The sequence below is a fragment of the Haliotis rubra genome, unplaced genomic scaffold (assembly GCF_003918875.1).
Source record: "Haliotis rubra isolate DU_JTF1 unplaced genomic scaffold, ASM391887v1 Scf46, whole genome shotgun sequence".
Lineage (NCBI taxonomy): Eukaryota > Metazoa > Mollusca > Gastropoda > Lepetellida > Haliotidae > Haliotis > Haliotis rubra.
The window spans coordinates 1,571,236-1,597,294 of NW_025767146.1; the positions used below are offsets into that span (position 1 = coordinate 1,571,236).

Below are 26,059 nucleotides of genomic sequence, written 5' to 3' on the forward strand. Positions count from 1 at the left end.
CTCGGTAACTGTGACATGTATCTCCATCTGGACATAGTGTTGACTGGTGGATGTTGATGAAACACTCAATACAGTTCTGGAGTCGGTTTGTTTGTTTTGTACATGTTTTGAACAGAGCTGATTATGTCTCACGGCAGTCTATTTTTGTGTACAATACACGTGGTGAGACACGTACAGTAGCGTGGTCGTGATGGCACTTGCAGACGGTTCCTGACAATTGTGATGCCTGTAGAGGTGTGTTTCCTAACACACCTGTCAACTGTATATTAGTACCCTGAATATCAAACTATTGGGGCTGTTCTCTATGCTAAGTAAATACAAGTGATACCATTTGTATCCAGAACCGTATACCACAGCTTCTAGCATGCCTCTGAAACAGTTCATTTCACATATAGAGTTTATCATTCCGGGAGATACTGTGCTGACCTTACTTTTCAGATATTCAGGAATGCAGCTAACCAATATATGCTGGCTCTCTATAAAATGATAGCATTTAATAGCAACATCGAATAAAAGGATTCAATTTCGAAACGTTTCACAATTTTGGTGGACGTTTCCAAATTCCAAACTCTAGGTGTATATCATACACTTTCCTAGACAATACAAAGCCGTTCAATGTAATCTGACCAAATATGGAATTATTCCTGGAAAGTCCTCGAATCATTCCTGACATGAAATGTTTGGTAAGTACTCTGTATTCCAGTGGTTCTGGGTAGTTGTAGGTAGAACTATTGACAGAGACGCCTTGTGAGAAGCGAGGTCTTCCCTCGCTGATGTTGTTCTCAGATACCGTGTCTTGGGGCTACTGCGCTGTTTCTTCTGGAAATATATTCAGCTCATCTATCCTCAGCCACACTCCGTTCACCAGATTATACCGTCTCAAGTTATGCGACTTAACACGAGCCCGAGGCTCTGATAGCAAACCTCTATCTGGGACTGATATGGTGATTACTGGAGCTCTCTATGTATTTCTTTAGATTGTTATTATAACATAAGGTGTTGTCATGGTAATCCGTGATTATACACAGCGACGGACAATGTCGGCGTGATTCGTTATTAATTTTAAAAAGGACGGACAATGGCTCAGTGAAATTATACAGAGGGATTGGATGTTTAGAAAAAGAAAATGAAAAGTGGGCTTGTTTCTGTTGACGTATTCTACCCACATGAAGTGTACGCCCACATGCATTATTCAAAATAGTTGCACGTTAGTTACTGCCAAGGTTCAGGACCATTTGGGGAGAACTGCAGGAAGTATTTAATAAAGTAATGAGTAATATACATTTCAAGCACGGTTACCATGTATTTTAATCGCCATTTAATGTCCGATTCCTGATGGATGATATTTGTACCGATACACAATCGATACAACGATGTTAACTGTTGATATCGTTTCTTGTCGATATAGTGTTAAAGACAGCTGCAATACATTGATTGTTCTGTCGATCCAAATTCGATCCATATCGATATTGTCCAAAATACTGCATCATAGCAAATGGTCGGTTAAACTAAATTTGTTATCATCGCATTTTCGTATTTTGGTTCCAAAATGAATAACCAAATATATTAATGTCAGTAATATTTCTTTCGGACTTTGGTTAGTTCACTTGGTCCACTGCAGTGTTGATATCAGTGGAGTCATTAACTTGGTGAGGATATGCTGTCTATTGAGAAAGTACAGTGCACTCTGTCCAACTCGGACTGTATTCATGAACTTTGGAATATATGCAGTGCTGGGTGCATCCTAGAAACGTCAAGAGCAATAATTTCGAATCACAATAAGAAAACTCAACGCTAATCAATTGCGATTGGATATGCATAGTTTGACACTTCTTTGAGCCCTGGTGAAAAAAGGTTTATGACTCAAAGAACACTTTGCATTGTAAGACTCATGAAATGCCAAAATATTCTTTACTGTATGGGAAAAAAGACCTTCTTTACCTTACATTTCTCCTCCTTGTTAATATCTATTTTACCCAAGAGAAACGATCACGTGATCTGTTATGTCAGTTTCACCCTAAATTATATTTTATCACTTTCAAACAGTCGAAACAATGCCCTGAGGCTGCATATACACCAACATTTATGAAGGCCGTTCTTGGAATGGAGTTTGTTACCACTGTACCTCGTTAAAATCCCAAAGACCGTGTTTAGACTCCCTCGCTTACGTCATCGCTAACCACGAGGATTAGTTTATTGTTTCGCCGATAAAACCCCTCTTTATTTCACACGAACATTAGGAAATAAAACCCTAATACTCCTGGATTTTCGGTTTTCGGTTGGATATAGTCAGTGCGAGGATGATTATGTTTTTGTCGCAATGGTAAAGAAAATGCAAGTAAAGGCTCGCATATGTCAAAGAAAGCCTACTAGCCGAGACAGTTGTTAGAGTTGTCGCCCCTGCTCCTTCGCCTCACACTATTGGGTTAAAAACAATCAAATCGCGCTAGAGGTTAATCATCTTAAAGTGCTCGTTTCAACTGCAGGATGATATTCTTCACACGTTTTTTCCGTCAGTGACTGATATATTTAGTTGACTTGGTGTATATTTAAAACTCTTACCAGGAAGTGACATATATTGCACCAGGACAGGCAGTGATCCAAAGAACACAAGGAGAGAAAGAGCATTTAAAGCACTAAGGTAGGAAGTGGTATTTACATCACTTGGAAAGGAAGTGAGTGATATAGACATAAAACGAGTAGGATTTTATACAGAGGGCATTAGGACCGGAATGGATATACTAGAAGACACTAGGACAGGAAGTGATATAGACGACATGAGGAAAGAATGTGATATAGACGACACTAGGACAGGAAGTGATATAGACGACACTAGGACAGGAAGTGATATAGACGACACTAGGACAGGAAGTGATATAGACGACACTAGGACAGGAAGGGATATAGACGACATGAGGGCAGAATGTGATATAAACGACAATAGGACAGGAAGGGATATACTAAACGACACTAGGACAGGAAGTGATATAGACGACATGAGGAAAGAATGTGATATAGACGACAATAGGACCGGAAGGGATATTCAAAGCACTAAAGCAGGAAGTGATATAGACGACGAGGAAAGAGGGTGATATAGACGATATAAACGACAATATAGACAGGAAGGGATATTCAAAGCACTAAATGAGGGCATTGTGATATATAACGACAATTGGACAGGAAGAGATATTCAAAGCACTAAAGCAGGAAGTGATATAGACGACAATAGGACAGGAAGGGATATTCAAAGCACTAAAGCAGAAAGTGATATAGACGACACGAGGGCATTATGTGATATAAACGACAATAGGACAGGAAGGTATATTCAAAGCACTAAAGCAGGAAGTGATATAGACGACATGAGGAAAGAATGTGATATAGACGACACTAGGACAGGAAGTGATATAGACGACATGAGGGCATTGTGTGATATAAACGACAATTGGACAGGAAGAGATATTCAAAGCACTAAAGCAGAAAGTGATATTGACGACAATAGGACAGGAAGTGATATAGACGACAATAGGACAGGAAGGTATATTCAAAGCACTAAAGCAGAAAGTGATATTGACGACACTAGGATAGGAAGTGATATAAACGACAATAGGACAGGAAGGGATATTCAAAGCACTAAAGCAGAAAGTGATATTGACGACATGAGGGCATTATGTGATATAAACGACAATAGGACAGGAAGGTATATTCAAAGCACTAAAGCAGGAAGTGATATAGACGACATGAGGAAAGAATGTGATACAGACGACACTAGGACAGGAAGTGATATAGACGACACTAGGACAGGAAGTGATATAGACGACATGAGGGCATTGTGTGATATAAACGACAATAGGACAGGAAGAGATATTCAAAGCACTAAAGCAGGAAGTGATATAGACGACATGAGGAAAGAATGTGATATAGACGACACTAGGACAGGAAGTGATATAGACGACACTAGGACAGGAAGTGATATAGACGACATGAGGGCATTGTGTGATATAAACGACAATAGGACAGGAAGAGATATTCAAAGCACTAAAGCAGAAAGTGATATTGACGACACTAGGACAGGAAGTGATATAGACGACAATAGGACAGGAAGGTATATTCAAAGCACTAAAGCAGAAAGTGATATTGACGACACTAGGACAGGAAGTGATATAGACGACACTAGGACAGGAAGGGATATTCAAAGCACTAAAGCAGAAAGTGATATAGACGACACGAGGGCATTATGTGATATAAACGACAATAGGACAGGAAGGTATATTCAAAGCACTAAAGCAGGAAGTGATATAGACGACATGAGGAAAGAATGTGATACAGACGACACTAGGACAGGAAGTGATATAGACGACACTAGGACAGGAAGTGATATAGACGACATGAGGGCATTGTGTGATATAAACGACAATAGGACAGGAAGAGATATTCAAAGCACTAAAGCAGAAAGTGATATTGACGACACTAGGACAGCAAGGGATATTCAAAGCACTAAAGCAGGAAGTGATATAGACGACATGGGGGCGGTATTGATATTTATAGCGCTGGGTCAGGCAATGATATAGACGACTCAAGTGCAAGATCTGATACAGAAGACACACAAGGGCAGGAAATGATATAGACGACAATAGGACAGGAAGAAGTGTTTATTTCTTTAGGGCGGGATGTGATATTTAGGACATTAAGACGTGATATTTATATGGGGTGAAAGCAGGAAGTTATATTGATGGCACTTGAGGAACAAGGGGTGCTTGTGGCACTGAGACACGAGGAGATATGCATGACATTAGGGCAGGGAGGCATATTTGTGGCAAGAGGCATAGACAAGGGTGGATAGTGATATTGGCGGCACTGGGCTAAATAGTGATATTGTCGGAACTATGATAAATAGTGATATTGGCGGAACTAGGATAAATAGTGAAATGGGTGGTACTGGGGTAAATAGTGATTTTGGCGGCACTGGAATAAAAAGTAAAATCGGCGGCACAATGAAGACACATAGACACAGTTGCGGTACTAAGATGAAAGTTGAGACTGGATGCACTAAGATGAAAGGTGAGACTGGATGCACTAATATGAAAAGTCATATTGGCGACACAAGGATAAACACCCTGATCAAACTAGATCATGCATTTAGCCCCAGGGCAGATAATGATATATAATAATATACGACAGCAAGGCAGATAGTGATACATTCACACCAAGGTACACAGATATGTTAGCGCCACTGAGGTAGACAGTGATAAATACTCGCCAAGGCAGATGGAGAGGCTGATAGTGATTTGTTTGTCTTTTCATGGAACTTTTTTCAGCTCCAGGTATAGAGCTGTACGACCATGCACAAATATCCGTATAAAAACAGAATGTTTCGCGGGATTGAAATTGAAAAAAAAATAATCACAACGATAAACAAAAGAGTGAGGGTGAGGGGTTGGGCATTGCCTTAACTTCCATCAAGATTTAATGGTATGCTATTTATCATGACCACGTTTCAAGTTTAAAGCACATTTGTTTATCTTACTGTGGTAATCTATGGTCAGTTTAATCCAAGGTGAGCTATAGGCCACTAATATGGCAATTTTTGGCTGTTTTTCAACAATAACGTTCTACTTCATTCGTAGAGTTAATCACATTAAGGACTCGTCCATTGTAGCGCTCACTCCCCTTAATTCCCCCGTTATTTGTCACATCCTGAAAGGAGAGATAACTTTAATAAATTTGACCGTTGTTTCTTATTGATTGTCGTGGGTCTGCTGGAGGCGAGCACAGTTTAATTAGGAACCTCATTCCCTAATCTGTTCTTCGTTCAGGCTATGTCAGATTGGCTGGTCCGTCTCCCGGTGTAGCATGCTATTATTTCATAGGGTTAGTGCACGTCGGTGTATAGGCACCGCCGACAGATCGGGTTTTGTGCTAGCATTAAACAGCAAATGAAAATCAAGGAGATTTCAATTGCTAGCTGGAATTGACTTTATCCTATACTTTTTACTCGACGTACTTTTTTTGCAACCGCAATTTGAATGTATTGCTGTTTCTAACTCAGCTTGTCTAAGCAGCACAAAAATAGACATTTCAATTGTGGCGGGTCGCTGGTTCGCATGGGTTCCCCCATAGTGGTGTCCTTTTGTAACTAGTTGTTCCAGGAATTGTATAACATAGCCATCAGACACCTCTACAGAACACGGGCGCGTGTACTTCTTTCGGTTTACCTATGGTCACATTCGGCTCGTCCAAATTGTATACGTGATCTCGGGAAGAATTGAAAGGTGTCCATTGTAAACTTGACTTGAATAGTTTTGTACACGTTCCCATTTGTATATCATTCAATCTTATTGCCCAACATGTTGCTCAGTTTCGAATTGTTATTGTTTATGTTTTAAATTTCTTTTCTCGCCATTTTATACGATCTATATTGTACATGCGGAGGGATAGGTAGGTAAGCAGTTATTGTGCAGTTGCTGATATCACTACTCCAGAGCTGACCCGAGGTGCTGTGTACGTAAGGGAGTAATCCGAATGAACCCAGCTGATACCACAACGAGGAACTGTGATCAATTTCCCATCTCGTGTCAGTCTGTCAGAATATATACATATTTCCTCGCCAAGTCGAGACGGCCACTGTTTGTGTTGACATTACGATACAATAAGAATGAATGAATGTAAGTACACAAGTGATAGGGTATACTTGAGGCAATGCTTCGTGCTCCGGTCGCTGCTCACCACCTGGCTTCTAGTCGTCTTTGGAATCTGTTGCAAATTGTTACAATAACTTCATTTGTGGAGACCGTTCTCATGTCACACTGAATTTCAAGTATCAACCCTGTTCTATGTGCCACCTCCCCCAACAACCCAATGTTTTCTGCCACCTGTTACAACAACCCTGCGTTCTGTGCTACCTGTCCCAACAACCCTGTGTTTTGTGCAACCTGTCCCAACAACCCTGTGTTTTGTGCTACCTGTCCCAACAACCCTGTGTTTTGTGCAACCTGTCCCAACAACCCTGTGTTTTGTGCAACCTGTCCCAACAACCCTGTGTTTTGTGCTACCTGTCCCAACAACCCTGTGTTTTGTGCAACCTGTCCCAACAACCCTGTGTTTTGGGTACCTGTCCCAACAACCCTGTGTTTTGTGCTACCTGTCCCAACAACCCTGTGTTTTGTGCAACCTGTCCCAACAGCCCTGTGTTTTGTGCTACCTGTCCCAACAACCCTGTGTTTTGTGCAACCTGTCCCAACAGCCCTGTGTTTTGTGCAAATTGTCCCAACAGCCCTGTGTTTTGTGGAACCTGTCCCAACAACCCTGTGTTTTGTGTAACCTGTCCCAACAACCCTGTGTTTTGTGCTACCTGTCCCAACAACCCTGTGTTTTGTGCAAATTGTCCCAACAGCCCCGTGTTTAGTGCAAATTGTCCCAACAGCCCTGTGTTTTATGGAACCTGTCCCAACAACCCTGTGTTTTGTGCTACCTGTCCCAACAACCCTGTGTTTTGTGCAACCTGTCCCAACAACCCTGTGTTTTGTGCAACCCTGTCCCAACAGCCCTGTGTTTTATGTGAACCTGTCCCCAACAACCCTGTGTTTTGTGCTACCTGTCCCAACAACCCTGTGTTTTGTGCAACCTGTCCCAACAACCCTGTGTTTTGTGCAACCTGTCCCAACAACCCTGTGTTTTGTGCAACCTGTCCCAACAACCCTGTGTTTTGTGCAACCTGTCCCAACAACCCTGTGTTTTGTGCCTGTCCCAACCTGTCCCAACAACCCTGTTTTGTGCAACCTGTCCCAACAGCCCTGTGTTTTGTGCAACCTGTGTTGTTTTGTGCAACCTGTCCCAACAGCCCTGTGTTTTGTGCAACCTGTCCCAACAACCCTGTGTTTTGTGGCAACCTGTCCCAACAACCCTGTGTTTTGTGCTACCTGTCCCAACAACCCTGTGTTTTGTGCAACCTGTCCCAACAACCCTGTGTTTTGTGGAACCTGTCCCAACAACCCTGTGTTTTTGTGCTAACCTGTCCCAACAACCCTGTGTTTTGTGCAACCTGTCCCAACAACCCTGTGTTTTGTGCTACCTGTCCCAACAACCCTGTGTTTTGTGGAACCTGTCCCAACAACCCTGTGTTTTGTGCAACCTGTCCCAACAGCCCTGTGTTTAGTGCAAATTGTCCCAACAGCCCTGTGTTTTGTGGAACCTGTTCCAACAACGCGGTGTTTTGTGCTACCTGCCCCAACAATCCTGTGTTTTGTGCTACCTGTCCCAACAACCCTGTGTTTTGTGCAACCTGTCCCAACAACCCTGTGTTTTGTGCTACCTGTCCCAACAACCCTGTGTTTTGTGCAACCTGTCCCAACAACCCTGTGTGTTGTGCAACCTGTCCCAACAGCCCTGTGTTTTGTGCTACCTGTCCCAACAACCCTGTGTTTTGTGCTACCTGTCCCAACAACCCTGTGTTTTGTGCTACCTGTCCCAACAACCCTGTGTTTTGTGCAACCTGTCCCAACAGCCCTGTGTTTTGTGCAACCTGTCCCAACAACCCTGTGTTTTGTGCAACCTGTCCCAACAGCCCTGTGTTTTGTGCAACCTGTCCCAACAACCCTGTGTTTTGTGGAACCTGTCCCAACAACCCTGTGTTTTGTGCAACCTGTCCCAACAGCCCCGTGTTTAGTGCAAATTGTCCCAACAGCCCTGTGTTTTATGGAACCTGTCCCAACAACCCTGTGTTTTGTGCTACCTGTCCAACCAACCCTGTGTTTTGTTGAACCTGTCCCAACAACCCTGTGTTTTGTTCGACCTGTCCCAACAGCCCTGTGTTTAGTGCAAATTGTCCCAACAGCCCTGTGTTTTGTGGAACCTGTTCCAACAACGCGGTGTTTTGTGCAACCTGCCCCAACAACCCTGTGTTTTGTGCTACCTGTCCCAACAACCCTGTGTTTTGTGCAAATTGTCCCAACAGCCCTGTGTTTTGTGCAACCTGCCCCAACAACCCTGTGTTTTGTGCTACCTGTCCCAACAACCCTGTGTTTTGTGCAAATTGTCCCAACAGCCCTGTGTTTTGTGCTACCTGTCCCAACAACCCTGTGTTTAGTGCAAGCTGCCCCAACAACCCTGTATTTTGTACACCCTGTAACAACAGCCCGGTGGTTTGTGCCACTTGTCCCCCCAAAAAACGTATTTTGTGCAAGCTGTCCCAACAACCCCGTATTTTGTGCAAGCTGTCCTTGTGTTATGACACTGTGGCCATTACATTACAGAGCAAATTCTTGTGGGTCCTTCGATATCAGTTAAGGGGATGTGCTTGATTAGAGGAAGGAGATGAAGTCATCCTATGACTTACGTAGTGTCCACGAAGGAGAGTATATGCAATTGCCCGTCACGGTAGATCGTCGTGCATTCATTCGACCCGGGTTAACTGTTATGCATGATGTAAACATAGTTTATTCAGTCATTTACATATATGGATAATGATATAGGAACAAGGTTTTCGCAATGAGAAAACTCTCATAAATTTACTGATGATAATATCCTTAAAAGCCACAGAACCTTTCAACATTGACGAATGCCCGTGTCTTTGTTATTTAGCAAAACGATTCATACTTTTTCTCTGGCATACAGTGGTTGATAGTCTTAAAAGACTTTATTTACCATAAACATGAAAGCTGACGTAGACTTTGGGAGGCTCAATAGTAACCAATGTACACGTTACAATACCACAGAATAGAATACAATTACAGCGCATGACACCAGTATTGCTAACTTGTATCGCATCTCAGCTCCCATGGGAGTATATGGCTTCACCCTCAATCAAAACTGACTGCACGCTATATGGCCTGGAAACAAGGACGTTAGAACATCGCAGATGTTGCTGCAGTGTTTATTTACGACAATAATATCCGTGTTGTAGAAAGGCTCTTGATAATAATGGCCGAATGCGTGAGACTCCTGTCCATCTCCTATAGCACCTGTATGAATTATTAATAGCCAATATATTGCCACCTGTCTGGATAATTACTATACATTGCGTATGCTACTTAAACAAACAGATCTCCGTAAAATGTCGCTTGCATGACAAATAGCCTATCGATTGTGACCACGGTCTAATATACATGTTATCTGAATGAAATATTACCTTCTTTATGAATATGACAAAATAGTATCACATGTATAATACTTCGTGCATAACGTACTCAGAGGTATGTAGCGCATGCGTGACCAATTACTCTCAAACAGGCTGACTATCTGTGGCCAGTATTGATGTCAATCTGCCATGTGTATAATTACTGCGTAATAGGAATGGTCACTACCTAGTAGATATGTTTCCTGTATGAATGAGTATCTATGTATGTGAGTTATGTATGAATGGATACGCACACCTTGTCGTGACAGCTCTTGTAATTAAATTGGGTTTCTGATCAGAATGAGTTATGACGAAGCCAGGGACAATTCCCTTCCTTATAGGCCTGTCATCAAGTTGTGAAGGCTATCATCCGGACGCTGCAAGTATTGGAAAGTTCCTAAAGAGATTTTTGGGATGGGTAGTTTTTGCAAATCACCTAAACGCACGCAGACATTCCTTCCTCGTCAGATAATATTTCCACGCCAGCCAGCACTGTTTCCGCAGTATATCAAGTCAGCAGACACACACCCTCGACTTAAAGTCGAAAGAAAACTGAGCCAAAACAAACAATTGTTTATGATTTGTAACTATATGTACAGACTTCCCGAGTGCAGATGTACAACTTTGACATTTTAAACTCCAGTGGGAATCATGTTTCTGGTACGCACCGACTACAGATAACCGTGTGTTACTGAGTCATGTACGTATATAGTACTTTCTCAGCACGTCTCACTAATAAGGTGGCTGTACATACATGACACATCTGTATGTAAGGCATATATAGAGAGGATATTCTATGAGTGTCCATGTCATATTATGTTTGCTAAACGAGTGCCTAAATATCGGTATATCCCTCGCTCTTGCTCGGGAAATGCCAACAATTAGGCACTCGTGTCGTAAACATAGTATCATATGGGCACGAATAAAATGTTCTATTTATTACCGAAGTCGTCAAATTGAGGATATTAAACCTTAAATCTACTTTCCAACATAGGCCGGCTACTCGACGTCGCCGCATGTAGAACGCAACGTCATAAAAGAAACGTGACGTTATTGTTGATGACGTCACGTCAGCATGACAAAATGATGTTTTGCCCTATGGCATCGTATGAAAAATATGAACCCCGATATTTTCGCCTTCCTAGGTAATGAATACATATATTGCGTTTGTAAGGGGTCGGGATGTGAACTCTAGTGTGTTTACTACTTGTGAGTAAATGCGATAATGTGTACACTTATCTCTGACACGTATCTATATATTTATGACAGGTGAGTGTCGGTGACACGTGTGTATGCATGAAACCTGTGTATATCTATGGAACTGTATGTATCTATGACACTATGTGTATCTGTGATACATTTGTATATCTGTGACATGTGTGATGGTTGTGTCAGGGTTAGCAGGACGTTCTGTTGGCGTGTGACCTGTGATGGTTGTTCCAGGGCTAGCAGGACGTTCTGTTGTCGTGTGACCCGTGATGGTTGTTTCAGGGCTAGCAGGAGGTTCTGTTGGCGTGTGACCTGTGATGGTTGTGTCAGGGTTAGCAGGAGGTTCTGTTGGCGTGTGACCCGTGATGGTTGTTTCAGGATTGGCAGGACGTTCTGTTGGCGTGTGACCTGTAATGGTTGTTTCAAGGTTAGCAGGACGTTCTGTTAGCGTGTGACCTGTGATGGTTGTTTAAGGATTGGCAGGACGTTCAGTTGGCGGGTGACATATGTGATGGTTGTTTCAGTTGGCGTGTGACATATGTGATGGACATTCCGTTGTGTGTGACATGTGTGATGGATGTTTCAGGATTGGCAGGACGTTCCGTTGGCGTGTGACATATGTGATGATTGTGTCAGGGTTAGCAGGACGTTCTGTTGGCGTGTGACCCGTGATGGTTGTTTCAGGATTGGCAGGACGTTCTGTTGGCGTGTGACATATGTGTGGTTCAGGGTTAGCAGGAGGACGTTCTGTTGGCGTGTTCTGTATGTGATGGATGGTTGTTTCAGGGTTAGCAGGACGTTCTGTTGGCGTGTGACATATGATGGTTGTTTCAGGATTGGCAGGACGTTCTGTTGGCGTGTGACATATGTGATGGTTGTTTCAGGGTTAGCAGGACGTTCTGTTAGCGTGTGACCTGTGATGGTTGTTTCAGGATTGGCAGGACGTTCTGTTGGCGTGTGACATATGTGATGGTTGTTTCAGGATTGGCAGGACGTTCTGTTGGCGTGTGACCTGTGATGGTTGTTTCAGGGCGTGTGACCCGACGTTGGCAGAACCTGTTCTTGTTGGCGGGTTTAAGACATATGTGATGGTCGTTTCAGGATTGGCAGGACGTTCTGTTGGCGTGTGACATATGTGATGGTTGTTTCAGGGTTAGCAGGACGTTCCGTTGGTGTGTGACATGTGTGATGGATGTTTCAGGATTGGCAGGACGTTCCGTTGGCGTGTGACATGTGATGGATGGTTGTTTCAGGGTTAGGCAGGACGTTCTGTTGGCGTGACATGTGATGGTTGTTTCACATTGGCAGGACGTTCTGTTGACGTGTGACATGTGTGATGGATGTTTCAGGATTGGCAGGACGTTCCGTTGGCGTGTGACATATGTGATGTTTGTTTCAGGGTTAGCAGGACGTTCTGTTGGCGTGTGACATATGTGATTGTTGTTTCAGGAGTGGCAGGACGTTCTGTTGGCGTGGAAGAAGGAGGAATACGACAACATAACCGACATCCGCATCCCATCTGACAAGATCTGGCTTCCCGACATCCTGTTATATAATTTGTAAGTAACCTCATCTCTCCTCGACTTCGGCTGCGTGTTACGTGAAGCTCGTTTAATACCTTCTACCCCAATGTGTGTGTGTGCTATGAGAGGGCTCTTTCTACAGGTCTACAAAATGTACCTTGTTAACCTGTCACACGCATTATACAGTCCCTGTCAACTTCTCAGCGTAGCTATGAGTGCTTTCCAGGTGGAACTTTGTCCCCCGTCTATACGTCATAAACTTCAATCAGCACTACTCCGATCTGGACAATTCCGACACGGCGTCTATTTCAGTCAAATACTTTTAATTAATATTAGGAACGCATGGCTTGTTATAAAGGGATTACGTTCGAGTCGTACGAGCACCGTTTTGCCTTTTTTATTTGTAGCGGTGACTTACATATTAAAATTCTCTGCAAGTCGCCCAGGCATGTAATCTGTAGCTCAGACAGATATGTAATCAGTAGATGCAGCAGATATGTTCATATAATCTGTGGCCAACTCGGTATGTAATCTGGAGCTAATAATGCCAGATGTAAGGCATGTCGTTCTGACAGACACATCCCAAGGAAATGTTTATCGGAAAAGATAGCAGCATTTACCTACAGCTGTAATACTATCTGCAGCACCACTACACTACCTGTAACATGTGTGATCTGTGTACTACCTGTAACATGTGTGATCGGTGTACTACCTGTAACATGTGTGATCTGTGTACTACCTGTAACATGTGTGATCTCTACTCTACCTGTAACATGTGTGATCTCTCGACTTCCTGTAACACGTGATATCTCTCTACTACCCGTAACATGTGTGATCTCTACACTACCTGTAACATGTGTGATCTGTGTACTACCTGTACCATGTATGATCTCTACACTACCTGTAACATGTGTGATCTCTGCACTACCTGTAACATGTATGATCTCTACACTACCTGTAACATGTATGATCTCTGCACTACCTGTACCATGTATGATCTCTACACTACCTGTAACATATGTCATCTCTGCACTACCCGTAACATGTGTCATCTCTGCACTACCTGTAACACGTGATATCTCTCCACTACCTGTAACACGTGATATCTCTCCACTACCTGTAACTTGTGTCATCTCTGCTCAACCAAACTATGTGTCATACCAACATTACCTGCAATATCTGACACCCCAACACTACCAAGGCGCTATGAACGAGTTTGTTGACAGACAACACACAAGTATTCCAGTGATACGTCTACAATCAATCCCTGGCACGTTGTCACAGTCTTTCTTAAGTGACAGTCCACTCAAGGAGATGAGGTACAACTGCACCCAAGTGTTGATTGGTAGCAACGGGAATTAGGACTCCTATTATTACTGCTGTTTTGAAATGACAGGTCGTTTTATTGACTTTTATCATTTTACCAGCAGTTGATGACTGGCTGGGAGTAGTTAATGAAGTTCGATTTACTATCGTTAGCTATTAGACTGAGACTATGCTACGGCCGGTGTTGGCCTGTAGATTTATCAGTTGCGCTAACCTTCCACCAATAAAGCAACCATTTCAGCCTCATCGCACACCCGGCCACACGGCCGCCAATTACATAAAGTCATCTATCACGGAACCGCCTGCCGCCACGTTGCGTCGATGATGCCGCCGCGAGGCGACCAACACTCCTCACTTCCTCGATAAAACCAGCTAATTTGTTTAGATCCAGGAATTAAAAACCACAATAGTTTAAGCCCCGATCATAAATCTGCCCAGAGCATGTTAGCTTCTACTTGAATAGAGTGCCATCTTAACTGTGCGCGAGCGTCTGCTCATCACCAAATATCTTTGTCGGGTTTAAAGATACCAATTAACGCCAGGAACATGTCATTACAACCCTAGACTGGAGTACAGTTAAAGAAGGGTCGGAGGAATCAGCACCAATATAGGTGTGTGGAGAGTTGCCCCCTCAGGCAAGAGAAGTATTAAGATTGACCAAATCTGCCTGAAGATGATGATGTAGCAAAATATCGAATGCAGACTGTCATATCTTAATCAACAGCCGTAACTATGAAATAGACTGTTAATCTAGACTTTCAAATTCCGACGGTGTGTGTTTAGCAAGTTACTGTGTGTTATATTAACACACCTGTGATATCATATATGTCATATTCTTGATGTTTACCAGCATGTCACTTATCGACAGTAACGTTACCTTTGGATCGCGCCTGAATGTCTCACACTTTCCACCTTTGATTGTGCCTTGATGTCTCACACTTTCCACCTTTGATCATGACGGGATGTCTTACACGTTCCACCTCTGCTCATGACGGGATGTCTCACACGGCCCACCTCTGATCATGACGGGATGTCTCACACGTTCCTCCTCTGATCATGACGGGATGTCGCACACGTTCCACCTCTGCTCATGACGGGATGTCTCACACGGCCCACCTCTGATCATGACGGGATGTCTCACACGTTCCTCCTCTGATCATGACGGGATGTCTCACACGTTCCACCTCTGATCATGCCGGGATGTCTCACACGTTCCACCTCTGATCATGCCGGGATGTCTCACACGTTCCACCTCTGCTCATGACGGGATGTCTTACACGTTCCTCCTCTGCTAATGACGGGATGTCTCACACGTTCCACCTCTGATCATGCCGGGATGTCTTACACGTTCCTCCTCTGCTCATGACGGGATGTCGCACACGTTCCACCTCTAATCATGCCGGGATGTCTCACACGTTCCACCTCTGCTCATGACGGGATGTCGCACACGTTCCACCTCTGATCATGCCGGGATGTTTTACACGTTCCTCCTCTGCTCATGACGGGATGTCGCACACGTTCCACCTCTAATCATGCCGGGATGTCTTACACGTTCCTCCTCTGCTCATGACGGGATGTCGAACACGTTCCACCTCTAATCATGACGGGATGTCTCACACGTCCCACCTCTGATCATGACGGGATGTCTCACACGTTCCACCTCTGCTCATGACGGGATGTCTTACACGTTCCACCTCTGATCATGACGGGATGTCTCACACGTTCCACCTCTGATCATGCCGGGATGTCTCGCACGGCACACCTCTAATCATGCCGGGATGTCTCACACGTTCCACCTCTAATCATGACGGGATGTCTCACACGTTCCTCCTCTGATCATGACGGGATGTCTCACACGTCCCACCTCTGATCATGCCGGGATGTCTCACACGGCCCACCTCTAATCATGACGGGATGTCTCACACGGCCCACCTCTAATCATGACGGGATGTCTCACACGGCCCACCTCTGATCATGCCGGGATGTCTCACACGTTCCACCTCTGATCATGCCGGGATGTCTCGCACCTCTGATCATGCCGGGACACCTCTAATCATGCCGGGATGTCTCACACGGCCCACCTCTAATCATGACGGGATGTCTCACACGGCCCACCTCTGATCATGACGGGATGTCTCACACGGCCCACCTCTAATCATGACGGAATGTCTTACACGTTCCACCTCTGCTCATGCCGGGATGTCTCACACGGCCCACCTCTGATCATGCCGGGATGTCTCACACGGCCCACCTCTGATCATGACGGGATGTCTCACACGTTCCACCTCTGATCATGACGGGATGTTTCACGTTCCACCTCTGACCTCTGATCATGCCCACCTCTGATCATGCCGGGATGTCTCACACGTTCCACCTCTAATCATGCCGGGATGTCTCACACGTTCCACCTCTGTTCATGACGGGATGTTTCACACGGCCCACCTCTGATCATGACGGGATGTCTCACACGTTCCACCTCTAATCATGACGGGATGTCTCACACGTTCCACCTCTGTTCATGCCGGGATGTCTCACACGTTCCACCTCTAATCATGACGGGATGTCTCACACGTTCCACCTCTAATCATGACGCAATTAAAACACTTGTCATCTCAGGACCATGACGCTATATGGCTACGTGAGGGTGTCTCTACTCGATTATGACGATTATGTCATAACGTCCCACAGGCTGTCTACTGCACGTTATGAAATGATAACACACATTGTCTCCCCAGGTCATGACACACTGTCACATGCCACACATTCTTACACCTACATGTCACACCTCTCACCATGGCGTAGTGTCAACAAGTTGTCTCCCCTTATCATGACGGCGTGTCACGTACTGTATGTCCACATCTTGACGTCGCATACATTTGATGTATTGACACACAATACAGTCGCTGGTCAGATCAGTAGGTAGTCAGTAGCAACATTGACAATTCATATCACGTATTGTATTGTGTCTGTTGGTCTGTGAATAGCATACGATTATGAGAATCACCACGAATGTTTTTGCCACAATTGTGCAAGTTAATGCTTCTGCTTGTTTGGAGCAAACACGATTATTATCACTGATTTCTCCTCACTTAAAGCCTGTCAGTGGAGGCACCGTGTGTATTTAAGCAAATATTGGCGCTGCGATATTCCGTGGTGTCGTCTCACGGATTGTGTTATGACGTTTGCATGTAAACCGACTTTGAATCCGAGTCAATGACTCATAGAGAGATCTAAATGAGGATATCGGAGGTTAACATGTCCAGCTTATAAAAGATGGAATCGCTCCCATGGGCAATTTCCCCAAGAAGCGAATCATTATGTATAAATGAAAGTTTAAGCAAAGCTGACGGCATACGCACCTCGCCTTTTACTGCAGAGGATTGAAGCGCATGATCAATAATGTTTGTAGTTGAAATGGAAAGGATTTTAATCCGCATGTGTTAGGATGGGCCTCCCCATCGCTCATGCAGGACGCTCAAGCCTTCCTACGTGGACATCTTCTGAAGCGTTCCGTTAAATGATTGAACGGAACATGGACTTAGTGTCACCTACAATAACACTGACAATAGATATAGCTTTACTTCATTGTATCCAGTATTTCTAACATGAATACAATTACTTACTTTTGCCAAATACGGTTAGATATTGACAATAAAAATAATTATTTACTTGAGTCCTGTGATCTTAGACTGACAATAAATATGATTGCGTACTTTTTCCAATAGTCTCAGATGAACAATAAGTACAATCACTTACTTTTTTGTCCAATACTCTTAAAATAACAATTAATATAATAGCTTACTTTAGTCCAGTTCTCCTAGAATGACAATAAACATGTGTATTACTATCTTTGTCCGATACTCTTAGACAAATTTAAATATATATTATGTACTTACTTATCTCAGCTTCCCCAGACTGACAATGAATATAAGTATTTACTCCTGCCCGATACTCATAGACGGACAATACATATTGTAAGTTACTTTTGTCCAGTAAGCTTAGGATGGGAATAAATTAAAGAAGTATCTTCTACTTTTGTCAAGTTACACTTTGTCCGATATTCTTAGAGTGACAGTAGACATAAATACTTACTGATCACTGTCACTCTTATAATGAATAATATTTTATAGTGCTGACTAAATGCCATACTTCGCGATCAAAATATGGCCATGTGTATTCTATTTCTAGAATATTACTAATTCTTTACTGCAATAGATGTTACATTTTATTATTATCAGGTGGCTGGTCTGATGAAAACACACACGAACTGCTGGTCCTATACTCTCAGAAACAATATAAACATGATCATGAAATGTTCGGCATATAAACCATAATAAAGTCTCAGTCAATATGTCAAATGAGAGCGAATGGAGACAATTGCATTGAAAAACTCGTTACTTGCTTGTGATCATTTCGTTATGTCTTTATTACAATATTGGTACTGCTGATTCAGCCGGATACACGTATCCATTGGGGAAGCTGTGCTCGGATAATTAAGTCAACATATGTCATATTTTGTAGAAAGCAACAGAATGTGATCTTTATCGGTTTACACGACAATTGGATATTTTGAAATAAATACGAAATCCAACAAACCAGAGAAATTTCAAATGTATGTACTTTTCCAGTGTTAAATAACAGGTCTCGGTGAAGCTAGACATATGTTCTTCCCGATGCCATTTGATATACGAGTTTCTAGAAGACAGCACCTCTGACTTTACGACATTAAATCTCCACAGCAATACGTGAATTGGCTTTCGTGTGCTTTTAACGTGCATCGACTAATAGATTCCTATTCGTTTTATGATTATGGTAAGAGTTGTGTCAAGAATTTATCGAACAGTGTCTAAGAACGAGACTCGACACTGCTGTCATTTCTTGCTACACAAGTGAGTGACTGTTGTTTTTCTACGCATGCACAGTTATTATACAATGTCGTCGTTTAAGTGTGAGGCCTGAACAATCAATGGTCGATAGCATGAGCAGCGATTCTTATAAAGACATACCGCCAATACAAGCATGTATACATTGCAAACGTCATACCCATTTTCGAAGCTTCTGAAGAAGGCAATGTGGAGTATGATACCTCCTCTTCACAGGAATCCCCTGTTAACGACGATGTACGAGTTATCTCTTTCATTGGCGGGCTGTGGGGTAGCCTAGTGGCTAAAGCGTCCGCTCGTCATGCTGAAGACCCGGGTTCGATTCCCCACATGAGTACAATGTGTGAAGCCCATTTCTGGTGTCCCCCGCCGTGATATTGCTGGAATATTGCTAAAAGCGTCGTAAAACCATACTCACTCACTCACTCTTTGATTGGCATTTTAGAAGTCACAATAAGAAGAGTAACTATAAAGCCATTATACTGTGTGGGGGACAGCTTATGACTATTATGCTACGACGTTTCTGTATAGATTCTTATACCCCTCTCAATAAACAGTGACATTCCACGGCAAGAACGGACTCATACATCTAACAGAACAAAAGCAGCAAGTGAAATGCATGAAAGATTTAGCAGCGATAACACTGGATACCGGTGATTAATACAGTACCAACACGGTGACATTGTACGTGACACTGTTCAAGATATATGTCGTATCATAGCAGAGAGTATAGGAGTAGTCATTCATAAAGTACCATGCCTTTATTGATAAAAGTATTGCAATATTTTACCAGATCATCAATGGTAGCAAAGGCTTATGTTTCTATGATATGCCTTTATACAGAACTGTGTTAAAGGTGTGTGTTACCAGAGTCATTTTTAAGTTGTACTCTTTTATTGCAGGGGGTATGTAGACCATACCATTAGGGTAACGTATGATTCATGCATCACAATCCTTTACCCTGTTGTATGAACGTCCTCAAACTTCATCCTCATACCTTCTTCCAAGGTGATAGATAATATTAACTGGCATGTTCTTGATGCAGGTTACCCTGTTGAAGTCGGAATTATTACGACATCATGCATATCCGTAGCATCTACCTACAGACAAATTAAAAACTATTTCACATTTGAGACATATTGAGCATACACAACTTCAAGGGTTGAAGTGACTTGGTTTCTCCTCATTTGGCAGCGAAGTCTTCGCCATGCCACGGATCACATTTATATAAATAGAATATCTAATAACTTTGCCTTCTAATAAGTCGAGTAACTATGCTTTCGATAATATATGTAAATGTATCATATTTCCAGAAACGATTTTTTTCAATTGGAAGACACTGGATCTCTTTTGGTTGCTCTTAATGTAAAGCCTTGTATAGCATATGTGGTGACGATGGAAACGATGGCGTATATTTGGAAATAGTATACTTTCAGATGGTGTGAGGTAACCATGAAATCATGCGTGAACGAAATACTAGAAATCGGATAGGTAGGGATGTTTTTTAGCTTTGCTATCCAGGATCATGTAGTATTATGATAATACACAGAACACCTTAATTACTCGTAATGCAAAAGTTCCAGTGAACAGGAGTGTACCACTTTATTGTTGTTTCCATGTCAAAATACCGCTATACAGCATGCAAGGATGTCTTCAACTCAACTGTAAGGCTTGTTAAATTGTTTGACTAGTGACTGAATCTGCCTGGCGCCTTTAAATGTTTTCTCTCCTCTTCATTCTCATGACAAACGCCATTGGCGTGGCATGTGTGACTTCTGGATGCAGGTTCTCCTTGTAATTAACTGACGTATGATGAACGTCGGAGGCACATCGTCGAATTAGATCATCGGAGGTAAGGGATCGACGAACTGATTTTATGGGAGAGATTGGTTTTTTATCCAAGAAAGTAAATAAGTAAATCTTATGTTCCAGTAAACATGAAACATGCTATAGACTGTTGAAAAGAGATAAGATTGTCTGCCTCAAAAATTCATTGTTGCAAGATAAATCCTACAAATTTTGGCTCATATTATTTCTGATGTTATTTATTTATTTTTTAATTTTTTTAAATTATGAAGCGTCCACATATATATTCCCAGCCCCATCTCAAAATCTCCCACCATCCCTCTCTCGTATATAAACATGAGACGTTCCTTCTAATGTATGTAACAGTATACCCATGTGTTTCCGCGATTCGCCACATATGCATGTCCAGTGCAGTACTTACGTCATTTGCTATTATAAATGAGATGTGTACTGATCTTAGATTGTAAACTTAAGGTCACGCGCAGCCTGCCTAAGATATCAATGTAATGACCATCCATCTCTTTGGTTTGTGCCTATCGCTGTAACTGCTAGCCTCTTTGTGAGAAGCCGTGACCTGGCTGCTCCTGCCCCTAGTCTGGTTCCTTCCACCGTGCCCCGGAGGGACGGCGTTTGGCAACTGTATTGCGAATGTTCTTGTCTATTTGCCTGCATGGTCTTATTGATTATACAAACTTGTTTGGGGGGTTCTGATTGTAGTGAAATATTTCTAAAGGTGTTAAAGGTGTGTGTTACCAGAGTCATGTTTAAGTTGTACTATTTTATTGCAGGGGGTATGTAGACCATACCATTAGGGTAACGTATGATTCATGATTCACAATCCTTTACCCTGTTGTATGAACGTCCTCAAACTTCAACCTGATACCTTCTTCCAAGGTGATAGATAATATTAACTGGCATGTTCTTGATGAAGGTTACCCTGTTAAAGTCGGAATTATTACGACATCATGCATATCCGTAGCATCTACCTACAGACAAATTAAAAACTATTTCACAGTTGAGACATATTGAGCATACACAACTTCAAGGGTTGAAGTGACTTGGTTTCTCCTCATTTGGCAGCGAAGTCTTCGCCATGCCACGGATCACATTTATATAAATAGAATATCTAATAACTTTGCCTTCTAATAAGTCGAGTTACTATGCTTTCGATAATATATGTAAATGTATCCTATTTTCAGAAACGATTTTTTTCAATTGGAATACACTGGATCTCTTTAAAGCCTTGTATAGCATTTGTGGTGACTGTATTTATATTCAGGCAAAATTGGAAACGATGGCGTATATTTGTAGTATACTTTCAGATGGTGTGAGGTAACCATGAAATCATGCGTGAACGAAATACTAGAAATCGGATAGGTAGGGATGTTTTTTAGCTTTGCTATCCAGGATCATGTAGTATTATGATAATACACAGAACACCTTAATTACTCGTAATGCAAAAGTTCCAGTGAACAGGAGTGTACCACTTTATTGTTGTTTCCATGTCCAGATAACAGGAATATGTTTCATACCGCTATACAGCATGCATGGATGTCTTCAACTCAACTGTAAGGCTTGTTAAATTGTTTGACTAGTGACTGAATCTGCCTGGCGCCTTCAAATTTTTTCTCTCCTCTTCATTCTCATGACAAACGCCATTGGCGTGGCATGTGTGACTTCTGGATGCAGGTTCTCCTTGTAATTAACTGACATGATGAACGTCGGAGGCACATCGTCGAATTAGATCATCGGAGGTAAGGGATCGACGAACTGATTTTATGGGAGGGGTTGGTATTTTATCCAAGAAAGTAAATCCTTTGTTCCAATAAACATTATATATTCTATAGACTGTTGAAAAGAGATAAGATTGTCTGCCTCCAAAATGCATTGTTGCAAAATAAATCCTACAAATTTTGGCTCATATTATTTCGGTTGTAATTTTTGTTTTGGTTTAGTTTTTTGTTTGTTTTTTTATTTCAAAATTATGAAGTGTCCACATATATATTCCCAGCCCCATCTGAAATCTCCCACCATCCCTCTCTCGTATATAAACATAAGACGTGCCTTCTAATGTATGTAACAGTATACCCATGTGTTTCCGCGATTCGCCACATATGCATGTCCAGTGCAATACTTACGTCATTTGCTATTATAAATGAGATGTGTACTGATCTGAGATTGTAAACTTAAGGTCACGCGCAGCCTGCCTAAGATATCAATGTAATGACCATCCATCTCTTTGGTTTGTGCCTATCGCTGTAACTGCTAGCCTCTTTGTGAGAAGCCGTGACCTGGCTGCTCCTGCCCCTAGTCTGGTTCCTTCCACCGTGCCCCGGAGGGACGGCGTTTGGCAACTGTATTGCGAATGTTCTTGTCTATTAGCCTGCATGGTCTTATTGATTATACAAACTAGTTTGGGGGTTTCTGATTGTAGTGAAATATTTCTAATTGCCTAGTTTTCTACACAATTCCACTACACCAAATTGATACTACTTGTGATGGCTGATAATTCCTCACTTGGAATCACATGCAACATGTAACACCTTTATTGATTAGTCCTGATTCATTTCGCGAACACCTGGCATCATGTTTTTATAGCTTTCCTACATTTTCCACTTTGATTTTGTTTGAGCTGACTTCCTTTTGTAGTGACATTGAACGAATATGAATCATGCTAGTTTGAATCAATTTCTCTGTCTATACCTACGGCAATAGAATGTCGTTCCTTGGTGCTGCTTCAGAGGACGCTGCGTTCTTGAAGCAGTGGATAACATCAGCTATTTATTCACTTCCAAGGTCAGAAATGAGCTAATATCGGAAGACATTCGTCTCTGTCAAAATACAGTTCAAGTTACCCATGAAAATAGTGAGTGAACGCTTGCTAGCTGCAACTCTCCGAATGCTCTATTTGTGGGTGTGTATTAGCATGTGTGTGATTTGTTGTTTTGTTGTATGTTGTTACTTTTTGTTTATTTGTTTTGGTTTTCATTATTCATGTTTTGTTGTTTTATGCTTTGGACCTTTTTTCAGTTGTTTCTTTTTTGCTATTGATTTCAATTAAGGAGTTTTTCATTCTAAATGTCAACTCAGTGTGCAATGTCCGACAAACCAGGAGCCTTAAACTGGTCACCTACCCTGTCCCTGATACCCGGGCTGGACACAACGCTACGCGACATGTCTTGGACACAACGCTACGCGACATGTCTTCTTCACAACTTGGTTACACTCCCAAAGGGACGTCGGTGTGTGGAACCATTCCATTAATTATGAGTCCCTATTTCAGAGGCATTTGTAGAGTCCTGATATTAATGGTGATGCCATCGAACCGTAACACGTGGAATCTGATCATGAAGCCAATATTCAAATTGGCCATTCCTGTGTTTATGATTTTAACATGGAGGTTAAATAGCTGACAAAAAATAAGCAACAGAAACATGATTGAACTAATTTCCGCCCAGTACGAGAGGACATCTAATACTCGTTCTGAAGAAACAGATCTGTTCCAGAAGCAATATTTGAATTGGAATCTGAGCCGAGTTCAGTGAGCTAACTCACGCTCTGGTCCTGGCGCTCTCCGAGCCCACAGGCTTCTTACTGTTGTAAAAGTGTAATCATAAACTGCCATTCAATCCTGAACTTTTTGCGGCGTACGAAGAATCTCAAGTTGGATATTCGATCATAACGGTGTGACCTCTTGGAATGAACTACGGTCGACGTTTGCCAGGAAATTACTATATCGAAATAACTCCAGCTTCCTCAATATAACACACGTACGAACCGATATATGTTACCCAATTTGCCTCTATATACCACACGTACGACCCCATATATATTACTCGTGCTTCCGCTATGTAAAACACACGGAGACCATACATTAAACGTACGTTATCAGTGTGTTCCTAATTTACCAACTCTACCCGTAGATACAAGCACAGCATATATTGATCGACAATGGGCTATCGATACTTCTCGTTTGTGTGTATATGTGAGATAAGTAACAGCCGCTCTAATCACGACACATAGTTTCACTATATAACTCATGGAATTGACTCTCACTTATCAGTAGACCAACAAAACAAATATCCTCCGACCACGCGGTAGAGAACGAGGCGTTGTACAGATGTAATATGTGAATATGAACACCTAGAAACTGTCTTTCAGTTTCGACTTAAATAGGTGTGACAAGCTGCGCTCCGCCATTGACTACATGAGGAACATCGTTCATTGCTCGTCATTGTTGTCCAGCCAGACTCCCGTCATGCAGGCAGAAGTGGGATTACTCGCCCATTTACTGGTTACCGCTAGTCTACCATCTCCTTCTAGGGGTCATGACAGTCATAAGCCAACTAATTCCAGAAGGAATGCACTAGTGATCAGTCCTTCTGCGCAAGTGAACTTATTGATATTTAAAACTAAACTTCACGGGATAATAACTTTTCTGTATGAGTTACGGTCCCTGCTCGTCTCCGAGGTATTTCGTGGCCCGTGCCGTTGTCCTCAGACCCAGGTTCTTCCGCCTGGCCAGTCTTCTCTGTGGCCGGTGACCGTGCTTATTGTGGTCAGGCGGCTGGTCAGTTACTTGGGCCACAACATCAAGACAAACGCGGCTCCGACCTGCCTGCCTTACCGCACGCCAGCAGCCTATGAAACCATCAATCAACTAAATTTATAAAATTGATTTTCTCTTCAACTCACCGGCCCCAAATGCTTGTTAATTGTCGCATTTTCCGCCCCATATTTGAAATAATTATCCAATTTGTTTGATTCAAACGTGGCCAAATGATCGTTTGAGATATTATGTCTAAGGGTACGCGTCTCGTCCAGTCTTATCGCTTAAACAGATAGGAAAGTGGCCCCATACTATTAGATACGGCGGCGGTTGTAATGATAAACGCGGTGATATATGGCTATTTCTCACATGCTGACTCACAAAGACATGAAATTATTGCCTATTTTATGGAAATAATCGAACTGGGTCATCGGCTCCAGGCAGTTAGATTTGTGAGTTTTAATTCCTCGCTGGGAGGCCAGCTAATTTGTGTACGCGACGCTTGTACGCTTCCTATCGGCCGTTTATGTAAGTCTTGCGCACCGAAACTCAATAGACGCCATTAGGAGACTGCTTGTGTCGCTGTCTGCAGACCCTACTATAACAACACAACTGCTGAAGGATGTGTTAAGTGTATAGGCAGAAATAACAC

The 26,059-nt window shown here is 42.6% G+C and overlaps 1 protein-coding gene across 5 annotated transcripts in view; it reads left to right on the forward strand.

The window, feature by feature from the left end:
- LOC124290186 (neuronal acetylcholine receptor subunit alpha-10-like) overlaps positions 1-26,059 on the forward strand; it is a 200,625-nt gene that overhangs the window by 132,773 nt on the left and 41,793 nt on the right. For 4 of the 5 annotated variants that reach the window (XM_046726881.1, XM_046726882.1, XM_046726883.1 and 1 more), the window contains 2 exons: positions 12,770-12,879; positions 19,955-19,957. In XM_046726881.1, the coding sequence (XP_046582837.1) occupies positions 12,770-12,879; positions 19,955-19,957 (113 nt within the window). The remainder of the gene's footprint in view (positions 1-12,769; positions 12,880-19,954; positions 19,958-26,059) is intronic. The other variant, XM_046726886.1, reaches the window with a different exon arrangement.